This window comes from Vigna angularis, chromosome 6 (assembly GCF_016808095.1).
Source record: "Vigna angularis cultivar LongXiaoDou No.4 chromosome 6, ASM1680809v1, whole genome shotgun sequence".
NCBI classification, from domain to species: domain Eukaryota; kingdom Viridiplantae; phylum Streptophyta; class Magnoliopsida; order Fabales; family Fabaceae; genus Vigna; species Vigna angularis.
Window position 1 is genome coordinate 26,248,118 of NC_068975.1, and position 16,902 is coordinate 26,265,019.

Sequence of the window (16,902 nt, forward strand, 5' to 3'; positions counted from 1 at the left end):
AATAAGTTTTTAGTGGTCTCTTCTAATTGCAATACATAACAAGAAGATTCCAATTATCATCATGAGTGCATTTTTATAAGATTCAATTACTGAAAAGTTTACAAATGCTGCTTCACATTCGTAATAATTCCTAATAAATATAAAAGAATAAAATCTAATTTAAATCTAGGGATAAAAATGTAATTTTAATTTTGTAGCGAGTAACAAGTACCAGTGGATTGGGTAGTATAGTATTCATACCCGACCCGTTTATAAGTGAATATTATAAAAATATCTGCTGATAGTAAGTATACGCGTACTAGTGATAGTGAAATAAGTTTAATATATTATACTTTATTTCAATATTTTTACAATGTATTGATTTAATGTAAGACCCATGTAAAATATTTAAATTTAATAAATAGTTGTTTTTTTATTTTTATAAAGTTAATAAAAGTATGGTAAGAAAAAAAAAATTAAAATTTATGATAGGTAACAATAATAATAATTTCAAAGGAAGGAGTTTAAAAATTTGAGAATTTATTTTAAGAGTTAAAAAAAATGAATAGTAAATAGTAAATAGTAAATAGTAAATAGTGAATAGTTAAAAAAAATATTAAAATAAATTGTGGAAGAGAACACTCCACGTAGAATTAATCATTCAGAGATAAGAATGGTGAATAAAAAATAATTTTTGAATAGTAAAAATGAATAGTAAAAGTGAATAGTAAAAATGAATAGTAAAAATGAATAGTAAAATTTTTTGGCTATAAATAGCCAAGGGGGGGAGGCTGAAGATTTGCACCAAAATTCTAGAGAAATTGTGAGAGAAGAGAGTTTGAGGAAATTCTAGTTGAAGAGGGGAAATTCTGGAAGTTTCTGGAGACCGATTTGAGAAGATGAAACTAAGTCTGGAATAGAGGTAAGGGGAGCTAACCTTGAGTATTCCTTTTATATTATCTTGAGTCTTGAATATGCTATATTTTGCTTTTGTCTTATCTTAAATCTTGAATATGGAGTATTTTGTTTCTGTATGATCTTGAATTTTAAATGAGAGTATGCTTTTGTGTTGATATCCAAGTGTGATAGTTGTAAAATGTGATGTTGATTATGTTATGCCATTTGTATGTTATTAGTTGTTTATTTTTTTGTATTTTGGAAGGATTAGAAATTGTCTAACCGGCTCTGCCAGATTCAATTTCTTGTTTCCCCAAACATTTTACTGTTTTCCTTATTTATTTTTATTGTATTTTGGAAGGATTAGAAATTGTCTAACCGGCTCTGCCAGATTCAATTTCTTGTTTCCCCAAACATTTTACTGTTTTCCTTATTTATTTTTATTGTATTTTGGAAGGATTAGAAATTGTCTAACCGGCTCTGTCAGATTCAATTTCTTGTTTCCCCAAACTATTTATTGCTTTACTTATTTATTTTATTGCATTTTTGGAAGGATTAGAAGTTGTCTAACCGGCTCTGCCAGATTCAACTTCTTATTTCCCCAAACATGTTATTGTTCTTGTTATTTAATTATATTGTATTTTTGGATGGATTAGAAGTTGTCTAACCGGCTTTGCCAGATTCAACTTCTTGTTTCCCCATGAATTTTTATATTAAGATTATTTTTATAATTGTCAAATATTGTATTCTTATATGACCATTTATAGTAATATTTTATTATTGTTAATTGTTTATAATTATCTTATATGAATTCTATTATGAATGTTTATTGTGATGTTTGATATGAAATTATTCATTTGAAATATAGTATGAGTCTCGGGGAGAGACTCTAAATTGGCATGGTATTAGTGTATATGTTGATGTTGAGGGTCCTGTTGTTGGTGGTGATCCTAAAACTCTAATAATTTTCCAGTCTCAATTAGAGAAGGATGTGTTATGTGGTGAGAGTAGTAGGAGGTCCTAGTCTATGTTTATAGACATTAATGGATTAACCTTGTGGGTGATATGATATATTCTATTTGGCCAAAAATTTTGTTGTTGAAATCACCACAAGTGCATGACCACCCGAGACTTCCATCAACATTATATCCGGATAATAGAGTCTAGTATGATAATTGCATCTTACTAGAATTTATGATGAATGTATTACGTATAATAATAGTGTCATGCTTTTCTTTGAACTTTGCATGGTAGCTCACCCTTACTTGTTTGTTTGTGCCGGGAAAATCTTTTTGCGATGATCGTATAATGTTTTTGTTATACGGGAGCAGATGAGGGAACGACGTCTGAACCAATTCAAGTGAAGAAGGAAGCAGCAGAAAATTGAAGAATATTTTAAGAGAAAAAAAAATAATAAGATTAAGAGTGTTTTATTTATGTGTGAAAATATAATGTATTTCCAGTGTGAACTATGTTACTCCTAAATGGAGGATTGTAATATTGTATGATGTTTTCTTTATTAATGAAATAAATTGGGTGTGAGATGTTTTATATTTTGGGGGTGTTACATTTAACATGTATGTTTTCTTCTTCACCATACAACATTAACAATAACACATAAATTATTATCATTTTCAACCTTCTCATTTATTTGAATTTATAAATCATTCTCACAACTTATTTCAGGATTTCACATCTCAACAAGATTCCATTACATCACTGCCCTTATGCCATCCACAATCATTCCTACATTCATATCAACGACCAAGACAAAAACAATAACAACAATAAATATGATAACAACATAAAAAAGATGTTCAATCATTCAATTCAATCCTTTTCATGTTAAAATATTCTATAACTTCTTAGATATTTAAATTAACATCAATTTAATCCCTATTGCATAACATTGTTCGTGCCAGTCTATAGATAGTACCCAATTGACGCTAATTTGAAAATGGAAAGAAATGGTTAAGTTCTATAATAATTTAAAGATAAAATTGATGAAATATATACCTATAGCAACCCAATAAATAATTTCGCCAAAAAAATAATTGTAAGTGAAACTGTTATAGAAATTTACAAAATTATCGTGTATAATTTGCACAATATACAAAGATACAAATTTTGTTTATGAGAATCACTTTTTGATGTATATAATAAAATCATATTTGACATATAAGTATAAATATAATAGTTGGCTCTAACAAAAATCTTTACTCTGAAAATAAAAAACAAAACAAAAATAATTTTCTGAGTTTTTTTTCTCAAAGATTGTTTACACTTTTCTGCTTGAATTTTTGTAACAATTGAAGCCATTAATTTGATAAATAGTCCATAACTATGAAATGTAGACGTATGTATAAATGAATTTAAGTTATACATTTTTCACGAAGAGTGTCTCGTCGAGTGTACTTTTACTTTGATGTCTATAAAAAGTGGACACTACCTATGTCCTCCACTAGTACTTCATAATGTAAATAAATCAGTGTAAAATTATTTTATAATGATACCAAATGTTAATCAAAGAATTACAATTTGAAACCGAAAATTACTCAATTAACGCGAAATAACGAATAGGGTGTAGAGTTTCGTGATGAAGTAAACAATGATACCTAATTCTTTCTAAACCTCTCTTATGTAGTGAAGCCAACATAATTATTAAATTCATACATGACCCAAAATTGGAGGAGTTTATTTTTACATTTGTCCTAATAATTACTACAGTTCGCCTAAGTATTTTTCAACCGCATGAGTACAGGAATGATCAAGGAATCAAAATATCAATTTCGAAAGTTTCATCACTTAACCTGTTGAGTGAGTAAAAATTAACAGGTAAGTGAAACTCGAGGGATACGATCTTCTAAGGCTTTCATATTTCTTAAGATTAATTCTTCCACATAATATGCACAGAAACTCGTCAATAATTACCCATTTGAAAGCGTATATAAATGCACTGAAGTCCCTTTTAAGCTGCTGAGATGACAGGACCCTCAAAAATCCTATCTCATTCCTCGTCATCATCGTCTTCTTCGGGTGCCTCTTTTAGCCACTACAACATGAAACGTTAAATGGCTTACCCAAAAACGCAGGTAGCATAAAACCTAGTTCTGTTAGTGTGAAAAAACAAACAATGGTTCCTTACTTGAATGAACTTTTGGGCTTGCTTAACAAAAACTTTATCTGCCTCATCAGCATCTTTCTTCTCATCTTCCCAACTCAAAATAGCATTTTCTTCTACAAAATCGTCATTATACAAGTGGTGCAAAATCTGAAAGCAGCAATTAAGTCACAACATAAAAAAGAAAAGGCTACACAGTTAAAATGACAAAAACTCAATGTCACAGAAGTACTTTCAATTCGAACAGATACACAAGAATGAGAGCAAGAGAACTTTCTTAAACCTTGTTTCTGCGTAAAAATCCGTTTCCTAACATTTTTAATTGATTTACTTTTTACACAGAACAACAATGCAAAAGTTACTATGACTGATATTAAACAAATTTCTATTTGATCAAAAGAATATAACATTATTTGAATCTGAGTTCACCATTTTAGTTTTCCTATCAGATGTAAATTAAAACATCGCAATTAATAAGCCTAATTTATGAAAGATATAAAAAACAATTTCATAATCATGAAAGATATATGGCCACATTTATATTTCTATGCATGATGTTCCCACAAACAGAATGAGACGTCAATAAATCTAACTAAAAGAAAATAAGCATACCGTTGTGAACAATGTAGCAAACTCCTTAGCCGACTCCAAACACATTTCTTCAAATTTAAGTATTACTTCAATCTGGTGTAAAATTTCAAAGCAGATTAGCAGAGGGCTAGTTAGCCAGTAAGGCACCACATGGTGTACAAATTCAGTAAAATTCTATCATTCAAAAAAACATTAGACAAGTCACGAAAGTAATTCATAATGATAAAGATCCTTTATGACAACTCAAAGTTGATTACACTACAGGTTTCACACAATCAAATATCATTTTGCCTTCTCTAATTCTTTTACCCAACGAGTAATAATAGTTTTAAAGACCATCAAAACGCAAGTATAAGATGAAATAACCAAGCTCAAAGATCGCTCAGCAGCAAATCCATAAGAGATTTTATTTGATACTGCCACAAAAATCCTAACTTTAGCAGCAGACAAAAACTAACAGTTTGTATAGTCCAAAACAAGTTAAAAATTACGTGAAGAACATAAAGTGCCATGCATGCCAGTGTAAATATTTAATTAGTAAGAGAATATGACAGCAACGCTAGAGTTATTCAGCCTACATACAGAAATAAAAAGCAGAGAATTGCATGTTTAATTTTACAATTTTGCAAAAGAATTCATACCTTGAAGCCTTATAAATGGCAATTGAATGATGAAATCATGAAAATAAAAATATAAATTCTATAGAATTTTGCAGTGAAAAATAAAGAAAAAGTATTGACAACATTATCAGTAAATATTCTAATATAATTGCTAGACAAGTCAACATGAATCTCGTAAACAAAGGGAGAGAATTGACAGATTCACCTGCTCATCGTTGCCATTCAGATAGGATGTAAGAGCCTTTTTCCACTTTGTAAATACACCTTGAACATTTTGAAGCAAACCATCTGAAAAATATCCCAAGCAATAATAAAATCAGTAAACAACCATTAACAAATAATAAACAAAAATACAGAATTATAAAAGAGTAACATATGTCAATCAATTCCTGCACAAATTGACAAAAAGGTAAAATCAGATGTGCAACAAACTCCAGTAGAAGTCAGCTCCATGGATCACATCACACCAATGGACTCTATGAAAACAGTCTAGTGTAAATTGATTTTTCCTCTAACCCTTTTAAAAACAATACTTCCATTTGACTCAATTTTTAACAAATCCTCCGGTTGATTAATTTATCCAAATCATTCTGTATATTTTGTTAATAGCATTCTCTGACAAGGTCAAGATGCTCTTTGTTTTCCAAGAAACAAGAATGTTCAAATTCTAAAATAAATTCCACAAGATATTATAATTTAATTTAATAAGAAAGGAATACTATATAAATGGAAAAGATTAAAAAGATTATGTAACAGTTGAAAAGGGGAAAAGCTCACCAGATGAACTATGGGGGATGTCTAAAGCATACTTCATCATGGCATAAAATAATGCTCCAGCACAGTCAGAAGTTTCTTTATTGTATGACAACCTACCACATAAATAAAGCCAGTGTTACTACAACTTAAGACCCAGAGAACGCATGTTTAAAGTGTAAACATATAATAAAATATCAAACTTGCAGAATAAAAATAGTTTGATAACGACTGCTGAAGATATTATGCCTTCTAGAGAAAACAAGAGTGACAATTCTCATATATTTAAACAAGAGCAGATGGAAGTCGGATGGTCTAGAGAAGACATTCCAATATTTCCCGTGGAAAACATATAACAATTAATGGTATCATTTGATTCCTCCCCCAGCATAGCACTGTCTGCCTTCTCCATTTCCAAATTCCCACTCAAGAATAGCACAAAAACAACTTATTAACCTTCATGGCTAAGTTATTGCTATTCATGGTTAGACTGCATATACATTTCAGTAATTTTATGTGATATAAGCTCTCATGTCATGAACTTATTGAATAAAAGCTTAATTAGTTTGCCCAAACACAACCTCGATGTCATCCATGAAGAAAGAAAGAAATACAAATTTTCACATGTGACAAGGACTTGTGAAATTTTGTTAGCATCCTGGTGAGGTCACTGTGGTTATGGAATAAAGCATGTTGGAAAGAGAATACACACATTGTGCATGTATCCATCGGTATTAGTCATTGATCCCAACAATGAATAATCTGTACCAGTACCATGATTACAAAAATATACACAGAAAAAAGGACTTCAAAATTTGATAATAGAACCCATTCCTTTATATTTTTTGCTGAGAATCGAATGAAATGGTATGGGTCTAGATTCAACTTTTACTAATATATTTACGTGTATTACTTACTTCAAAGAATTGATTTCTAAGATCAAATGGCTTTCTTGTATGTTTTCATGCACAGCTCTAAGAAAGGTTGCTTCAACCTGCAAATGATGGAGTGTTTTAAAATCAGATATCCACACAATGCATCTGACACAGGTTTAATGGTGAAAATTGGAACCTCTTTCTCAAAGTAATAAGAGTCATCTCTAGAATCTTCATGATCATCATCATCTGAATCATTAGAATTAGGTTTCAGTTCTCCAGAAGGTGGGAGAAAAACGTCATCCGTAGCAAACTCCATATCATCTTCCATAGTTTTGATTGCCTCCTGAATTTTATCTTTAGGAATAGGCGCCACCGAGTGCCTCCACTCTTCTTCAAGGCCACCTTCACATGTTGACCAAACATGACCTGCCCCACCCACACCTAGCTGATCAATATAAAAGGGTGTAATGAGAAACAATAAATTCCCTAACCAAATCTTGGGGTTCATTTTGGTACTCCCTCTTAAAAAAGTAGTATGATATTGCATTTTTTTTATTATCAATATTTGTGACTTATTTTGTTATTGCAACTAACTAGTGTAAAAGGATATATTAAATGTGGTAAGGAAGAGATAGAACAAGAGAAAATCAAATAATTTTACTTTTTATTTTAAATCTAAGACTATTGGCGGAGACAGAAAGGTCACCAGCCCAAATTACTAGCTTGTTTTGACCCTATGCATAAATAATATACATTTATAGTCCCTAGACAAGCAAATTAATGAATTTAGTCCCCATGGTTAGTTGTCTTCAAGGACAAGACGTATTAAATTAGCTCAACTAAGCACCAAAGTGCATTAAATTTGCTCATTCACCTTCAGGGAGAGAAGCTTACAATTTTTACTTATAGGGTCAAAACAATAACGTGGGGATAAGTACCGGGAACATTAATGTAGGAGCATGTATCCTTGTAGTCCTAAGTATCCCCGTGTAATCAGAACATCTGAAATGGATCTCCATATACAGTCCTAATTATAAGAAATATGGACCTATTTCAAATGTATAAATTGTTAAATCTCTTTTAAACCTTTACTTTATTGTAAAGTCTTTGTTAATGAGACAGTTACTCATTCCCCATTTAAGTGGATGTATTTTTCCTTGAATGTCTAATTAATTGAAGTAGTTTTTTTCTCAAGGGATATTGGTTGATGGGAAATACTCATGACTTGGAATTAGAGGTGATTAAATCGGTGTCATTAAATATTTAAGTTCTATAATTTAGATTTCAACATAACTCAATTCTATAAAACTAGTTTGTGAGGTCTTAACTGAGGTTAAATAATAGTAATTTGTTAATCTTTTAAAATGAATCTAAGCTTATTCTTCAGAACATACCAAGAACAAGTTAATGCAAACAACTGAGATAATGGTGAAAAATTCATATCCAAAAGCCATACAGGGACTAACCTGAGAAGCCGGACTAAAATTTGTCTCCAATACTTTGGAAGCAATCTCTACATCTGATTTATCCACTTGGCTGCCTATGACTGCATACATGAAAAAGGTAATGAAAGATTTAGCTTATGCTTTTATTCTATCAATCAATACACAGCACTGAAGAAAAGTAAAAAAATGCATATAATTTAACATAATATAGAAGCTACAACTAGAAGAGCATATAGAATGGACGATCTAATAGTTGATTGCAGTATTCTCTCTGGACCAAAATGTTTTATGACAAATAAGTTATGAGAATTCTAGTAAGCAAATTATTATGACTCAAACTAACACAAACTGTGTCATTGTTTGCAAACAGGTACAAATAAATTGCATTCTTACCAACTAAGGTCCTCAACTTTATTAAAATGTATTTTTATTAATAAACTGTTGAGAAGACATAATCATTATTCAATAGATGAAAATAATAATATGAACAAAATGCATATAGCATATATCTCCTGATTATTTTTCAATAAAGCATAATAGTGTCACTTGTCCATGTGACCAACAGAGCCAAGTGTACTACCTGAATATATTGACTCATCAAACCAAAAAAACAACAACAAAGATTTAACTCACAATCAATCCCAGTTCAATCCAAACACACATACAAACCCCCCCCTACAAGAAATAAATTCATAGGTAGAAAGATATCAAAGAAGCACATTCCAATCAAACTAATTATTTATATTAAATTGAATTTTCTTTTAAAGACTAACAGAATCAATAAGTCAACTCGTATCTTAAACTTTAGCAGCTAAACAGGCTCAAAATACCTGTTTGAAGCATTAAATGGAACAAACTTGAAATAAGGCATGCGAAGTTACCAGTGCAAATAATTTTAGTTTTAGAACCTAAAAATTGTCACTTTGGTTTTGTTAACTCCAGGTAATATTTAACTTGCTATCAATATGACATTTTGCAATTCTAACTATTTAATTTAATATAAGGAGAATAAAGAATCAGCATATATCACCACGGCACAGTTCAAAGTTTCACAAAAATTCAACAATACCACTAGTACTATCAGCATATTCAAGCTCCTCGTCACTGTCCTCCTCAATTGGCTGCTGAAAAAGAGATACTTGTGAATACGCAGGAACAACAAACTCTGGCCCAACTACAACCTGGAAGCATAAAATTGGTTGTTACATCAAAAGCTGTATGCACAGTACATTATTGACAAAAGACAAAGTCAATATATTTCGATCTCAGAGTGACTAATTGAAATAAATAAACAAGAAGCTAATTGAACTTCTATTAGACCATAATCTCGATCAAGAAAATGAAAGTAAATTGTTAGATTCATATCTATAGAGAGCACAAGAAAAAAATAACAAAAATTCCCCTCCTATAGCAAATTTACTCTCCTTTACCTCTTGAATTTCAACTGGCATTTTAAAAAGAAATCATAAATAGTTTAAAAAATCTTATATCACAATTTAAACTGTTGATTGTAAATCCAAAATATAATGTATATACGTAAAGATATTTATTTATTCGAATTTGAATTATATAACTAAACACTTATCTGTGCACACAGGCTAAGAAAAAAATTTAAAGACTAAACACTTCAATTGTTCTCAAGCCTTTCTTTTGGTTTGAAACCCTCTATTTCTGGAAGCCACTTTCGGCTCAAGTAATCTGAGTCTGGTGGGCCCACTTAAGGGAGATAAATTCCCTGTGCAAATTAGCCTATTTCCTTCATTAAAAAAAAAAATTGAATCCAAGACCTTACATAATAAAAAAAAAACGATGCTCCTTGATAAACCAAGTTTTGGTACATGATGCTCAGATTTAATGACAACATAACTATTGTGGTGAAATACAAAAATCGTTTTGAAAGTAAGAAATGATGGCTACAAGCATGGTATAGATAGTAGAAGGATACAAACCTTAAAAGACAAAATAACACCAGGTTCCAGAACAGCCCCTGACTTTATAATCACTCCATCACATACAATTGCATGCTGGAGTTTACAGCCATCTTCTATGATGATGTTATCCCATATATAGCATCCCTCTATGATAACATTTGACCCAATTTTACATCCTTCGCCAATAACGGAATTCAAAATTTTACTGTTATTCCCAATTTTGGTGCCAGATCCAATGACAGTGAAAGGGCCAATAACAGCAGACTGCGACTGTGATATTTCTGAAAGGAGAGAAAATTGTCAAAACAGAACAATGTATTAAAATAGATAAAATTTGTAAAAAATAGTTTTGACACAACAAAAAGTAGAGCAAATGAATGAGCAATATTGAGCAAACAGTCAAACATAATCATTGATTGAAAGTTGAAACTGGACCAAATATACATCATATTATCATGTAATATTATGCACAGCTAACAATCACACCTAACTGACAAAAAATTCCAGCCATACCTAAAGCACGGTACATTCCTTGTCGTTCAAGTTTAGTCGCAGTATGGCCAAAATTCATTACATCTGGCACCAGTGGATAAGTCCATCGATGAATTATATCCTTGCTGACAGTATCATAACTTCGGAAATTATCAATCCTTGCAGCATAGTCTGAGTGGATTTCATGAACAAAAATTTTGTACCCCATTATCTGAACGAAACATAAGGTCAATTTTTACATGCAGTACAGAGAATAATAAAGAATATTTATTATAGATGAACAGAATGATGAGCTTGGATACAGAAAGATTCAAAGACAAGAAATGCATAAGTTTATCAGACTAGTTAATTGTTCATGCATCCAATGCATGTACAAAAAAATTGTTGGAAAAGTATGGAAGTAGGATATTATTCAAGCTCCTACACATGCAAACACATAATCAATACAAAAAAGCACTGTGTTTAATATGTACTCACCAACATGACACCTCTGAAGGAATATCAAAGGTCATAGGAGATAAAATTTGATTGTGTTCTGCCAGTTAAGTGAATAACAAAAATATTGAAAGGATAAGTTTTTCCTTCCAAGAAGGATTTAAGAAAGAACTTCAGAAACTTATTACAGGATCCATAGTACCAAAACAAAAGGTATCCAAATTTAAAACAGAGAAGAGAAATTACATCATCAAGAAGCAATCCCTTGACAAAATGACGCCGTAGATGTTGGTAGTCAAAATTGTCTGTAAATAGACTAAGTACTTCTGGCGAGCAAATGTCAATGTAACAATCCTGCAGATAAGATATTACTAACTTAATGAGCTGAAAAAAATTAAAAAGGTAGTCACAGGCCAGAGATATGATCCAAAATATACTAGGAAATATATAATAACAACAGTAAATAGTTTATTAACCAACTGAAAAACAACTTAGATAGGTAACATGTTCGATTGAGAATCAATAGATTATTCCAGAGCACCCAGTCATGTGATAAACATCAGTGGAATCAATTAATTGTTGCTAAACAGTAACTTTTTCACGGAATGAATTTAAAATAACAATTTGGACAGGAATTAGTAATGTGCTTTTTTTACAAATAAGTGCCATCAATGGAATTCCTTTTTCACAAGAAGTAAAGTTGAATACTAAAAGAAATATCTAAACAGTTCAACCTGCTTATCATGATGCAGAGAGAGCGAAGGATTATCAACAAGCAATGACTTGTCAAGCTGTAGTGTCCCTCTTGATTGGTCTGCCCTATCCTCATAATACACAAGCTGTTTGGTATTAGGATCAATAGCCATAAAAAGTTCATCAGTACCAAGTCGAGATTGATGGATAGCTGGATTAGGTTTTGACCGTTTAATGACCATAGTCATTACTGCATTATTATCTTTCTTCCTCCTTTCTTTATGTTCCAGAAGTGCCTGAGTAAGCGACATGTTGCTCACAGTATCTCCACTGATAAGGACAAAGTCTCCTTGTATCTTCAACATAACAAATAACTCAAAAGTGTAACTATACAATACTCAAAAGTCACAACTCAGACAGCAAGCATTGGCACGATGTGGAAAGAGCAGTAAATATTTTTTAAAAATGCAGTAAATCATTAATTTTACTTTAGACATGTAAGGCTTATAAAAAGGGCATACAGAAAGTTTCATAGTTAACCTATATTTCTTTAAATAAATTTAAATTAAAAAATACGAGGATAATCACGGATGGTTATTATGCTTTAAAACTCCAATGTCTTGTTTGTGGTAAAAAGGAACAAAATATTAAAATTACAATAACCGTATCTACTGTAGATTACGAGTAGTTAACGATTTAACAAAGTACAAGATGCAAATTATGAACGAGTTTATGCACTATGGGAACATATTGTTACATTGTCAATAAAAAAAATCATGGAAAATATGATTTTCAAGGTAACAATTCTAAACTTTAACGAACTAATCGTACATGTCATTTCATGATTAAATCACAATGTAAAAGCTGCAAGTGCACGTAATTAAGAACAGCTGAAAACCAATCCTAATTAAGAACAACCATTGCTTAACAACAATTCTAATATCAATTTTTTAAAAACTTGCAACACACTTTTTCTATTGCATCCATACAGGAGACTGCAAAAATTAAAACCAGAATCGAAAAGAATCCGTACCACATTGCGCTCGTAGATTACGCGGAGAGCATCTCCGGCGCTGACAGAGTTCTGCGATTCTATAGTCGTCACCGTGAAACTCGGTTGAGATAGCCACTCGGATTTCTCGAGGTAGTTAATGACCTGCTTGGAGTGAGAACAGCAGAACACGAAAACCTCTTCGACGCCGGCGGATTCGAGCCAAGTCAGCGTGTAATTTATCATCGGAACGTTCACGAGCGGAAGCAGCACCTTCAAAACCACGAAAACCGAAAGATAATCAATAAAAAAACGGAAAATGCAGGTTTCGGTGGAAGATTAAAGAGAGTAGGAAGATTACTTTGGGGCGTTCAAGCGTTATAGGTCTGAACTTGGTGGTGAAACTATCAGCCAAGAGAATGGCCTGCAACGGAATCCGCACCAGTTCGTCGGGGTCCTCGGAAACCCTAGCGCCGCTTTTCTTCTGTGCGCCCATTTTACTTCGATTTTGATTTCGACTTTGCTTTGCCTAATATTGGCACTGGCAATTGAGAAAAAGTGATATCACGAATGGTAGGAATGAAGAGGAGAAAACCTGAAGACTTAACAGAACTTTACAGTGGCTACAATGGAGTATGGCTTTATTGTTCCATTTCGTCCTCTTCGATTCTCTTCCTCTCTTCTGCCACATTAAAATTAATTCTCAGTCAATAATGATTTCTCACGCCATGAATTTGATCGGGCCGGAACTAGATTCCATTTTCTCATAGGGGCTGCACCCGACGTTTTTCTTCTTCATGCACCCCCAAATTTAACTGTGCCCATTATAATCCTACTATATATATATATATAAATAAATTTGCTCAGCAATAATAATTGCTGATATCCACCTGTATTTAATGTTATCACTGCTATACTTATTTCTTCCCATAGTCATTTTCATCCATTAGACTTAAACGAAGTTTTTCTCTTTTGAGTGGTATCGAGGTTAAAAACTATGATTTGTTGATTATGTTGTTTTATCTTGTATTAGATCGTTATTGGATTATGTCTAGTTTAAATATGTATATATGTTGTAAAATATTATTATTTTATTGTAATTGAAAGTTGTGCAACGTTCATAAACTTTTGCAACTTTAATATTTAAGTGTTGCAAAGGTCAAATTATTTGTTGTTTTTATTGTTTTTTATTGATTTTATTCTTCCCTAGCTCTATAAATAGAGAGCTCTTTCTCCATTCTAAAATACATCCCAAATCAGTCTTTTTTCATTCTCCTCTTTTTTGTTCTTCTTCTAAAATTATTATGAGTTTATTCTATACTCTTGGTAGAGTTCCTTACTAGTTCTGAGATTCTCAGAGATATTCTTGGAAGTTTCTGTTGTATCCTGAGGGCTTGCATAATACATCACGGATAAGTCCTTGAGGACAGGGAATCTATACGTCTCAAGAAATATTGTTCGTGATTATGTCAGCTTTTATACAATAATCTTAGGGACTTATGGCTGACATCAACAACATGCCTTCGGAGAGCCAAACCATTGCTTCCAGAACCCAGACGATCTTTGCAAAATCGCTTCCAGACGTGTCAAAAATCGAGATTTTCTCTGGACAGAACTTCTGACGTTGGCAAGAACATGTGTCTACCCTTTTAGACATGTATGGAGTTGCTGCTGCTCTTTCATCTCCGAAGCCTGAGTCCACTATTCCTTCAAACTCAAAGCTAGTTGAAGAGTGGACTTACGCGAATAAGGTATGCCGACACACTCTGCTTAGTGCACTTTCTAATGATTTGTTCGATGTGTACTGTTCGTATAAGGAAGAAAAAGACATTTGGGACTCATTGATTCTCAAATACACTGCCGAAGATGTCGTCAGACAAAGATTCGTCATAGGAAACTACTACTGTTGGGAGATGATTGAAGATAAGGACATAAAAACTCAAATCAATGAGTACCACAAGCTGTTGAAAGATATCAAAGCAGAAAATATTCTGCTACCAGATGAATTTGTTTCAGAACTTCTGATCGAGAAATTACCGCCATCCTGGACAGATTACAAAAAACATTTGAAACAAAGTCACAAACAGATGTCTCTACCAGAACTCATTACACACATAATAATTGCAGATACCAACAGGAAGGAGTCTGCTACTGCAAGGGCCAAAGCTTTATCTGCGAAAGCAAATATGGTACAAGTAAAACCTGCTCCTAAAAGGTACGAATACAAACCTGATCACAAAAAGAAAAATAATTTTCTTAAATCATGTCCCAATGAATCTAAACCCACCTTTAAGAAGAAAGGAAATTGCTTCGTATGTGGGAAGCCGGGCCATCATGCACCACAGTGCAGACGTAGAGCGAGAAACGACAATCCTACTAGGGCCAATATAATCGAAGGAGATGACATTATTGTTGTGGTCGTTTCTCAAGTGAATATGATGACCAATGTGAGCAAGTGGGTGGTAGACTCTGGTGCTACCAGGCATATCTGTGCAAACAGAAGTGCTTTTACCTTTTACACTAGTGTAGGGGATGGAGAAGAACACGTCTACCTCGGTGATTCTAGGATCACTCCTGTTTTGGGAAAAGGAAAAGTTCTTCTCAAACTCACATCTGGAAAGACTCTGGCCTTTAGTGATGTGCTACATGTGCCATCAATAAGAGTTAATTTAATCTCTGTAGCACTATTGGGAAATGTGGGGGTTAAAGTGTCATTTGAGTCTGACAAGATCATTATGACAAAAAAATAATGTTATTGTGGGGAAGGGATATTGTGATAAAGGACTCTTCATTCTAAATGTTTCTGAAAATATTAATGAATCAAGTTCTTCTGCTTATATTGTTGACTCGTATGATATATGGCATGCTAGATTAGGACATGTGAATTCCTCTTATGTTTTGAAATTACAACGCTCACTGGTTTTAAGTCATAAAACTCAAACTTCTTAAGAAGTTTGGGTATTATGATTTGAAACTCGTGAGTACCCCTTATGATGTTAACTCTAAATTAATGAAAAATAAAGGAGAATCATTATCTTAGTTTCAGTATGCCTAGATAATTGGGAGCTTATTGCACTTGATGAGTTTTTCTAGACCAGATATTGTTTATGCAGTAGGTAGACTGAGTAGGTACACTCAATGTCCAAATCAAGAACATTGGGGTGCACTTTCCAAGCTTATAAGATACTTAAGAGGTTTAATGGATTACGCCATTGAATATAGTGAATTTCTCGTTGTATGAGAAGGGTACAGTGATGTTAACTGGATCTTTGATTCATATGAGACAAAATCCACTAGTGGCTATGTATTCACACTTGGGGGTGGTGCGATTACTTGGAGATCAGCCAGACAAACAATTATTGCAAGATCAACAATGAAATATGAGTTTGTTGCTCTTGAGATGACTGATAATGAGGCTGAGTGGTTGAAAAACTTCTTAGCGAACATTCCACTAGGAATGAAACCAACCCCATCGGTATCAATACACTATGATTACCAATCGGCAATAGCTATAGCTAAAAACAAGAATTACAATGGAAAAAATAGACATATCCAATTGAGACACAATTTGGTGAAGCAGCTGCTAAAGAGTGGACTATTTCCGTTGGTTATGTGAAGTTAGAATGGAATCTAGCAGATCCTCTGACGAAACCCTTGGAAAGACAAATGATATTAGAAACATCAAGGGGAATAAGACTTAAGCCACTTGAAAACAAACAAGTGATGGTAACCCAACCTTTGTGATTGGAGATCCCATGATTAAGGTTCATATGGGTAAAAACAAGTCACTTATTAGTTCTGATAACACAAAAATGATTTTAATCAATTATGTCCCTTCCTATGGTGTGTGAAAGTGCTAGAGACTGCATTATTGAGAGGCTAAACTTTGTTATTAAAATTCTATGTAGTGAAAGAATTTAGTTTAAACAAAGTTTTTAATGATTTTCATATCCCTTATGGGTGGTGTATGATTTGCAACATACACTTGATGAAATGACCTATATGAGTGTCGAGTGGGGTCGCTTGCATGAGATCTTGGCATGATCTCTAGGCACTCATGAATATCGGGCACGCGC

The 16,902-nt window shown here is 32.7% G+C and overlaps 1 protein-coding gene across 1 annotated transcript; it reads right to left on the minus strand.

The window, feature by feature from the left end:
* Positions 1–3,473: 3,473 nt before the first annotated feature.
* On the minus strand, positions 3,474–13,609 carry LOC108342724 (uncharacterized). The gene is made up of 15 exons (XM_052879256.1): positions 13,188–13,609; positions 12,869–13,099; positions 11,877–12,191; positions 11,389–11,496; positions 10,729–10,918; positions 10,234–10,496; positions 9,354–9,465; positions 8,306–8,385; positions 7,033–7,284; positions 6,879–6,955; positions 5,986–6,077; positions 5,414–5,496; positions 4,610–4,681; positions 4,022–4,147; positions 3,474–3,928 (listed from the first exon to the last, which is right to left on the minus strand). The coding sequence occupies exons 1-15, from the start codon at positions 13,320–13,322 to the stop codon at positions 3,884–3,886; spliced, it is 2,181 nt and encodes a 726-aa protein (XP_052735216.1). The 5' UTR covers positions 13,323–13,609; the 3' UTR covers positions 3,474–3,883.
* Positions 13,610–16,902: the final 3,293 nt, after the last annotated feature.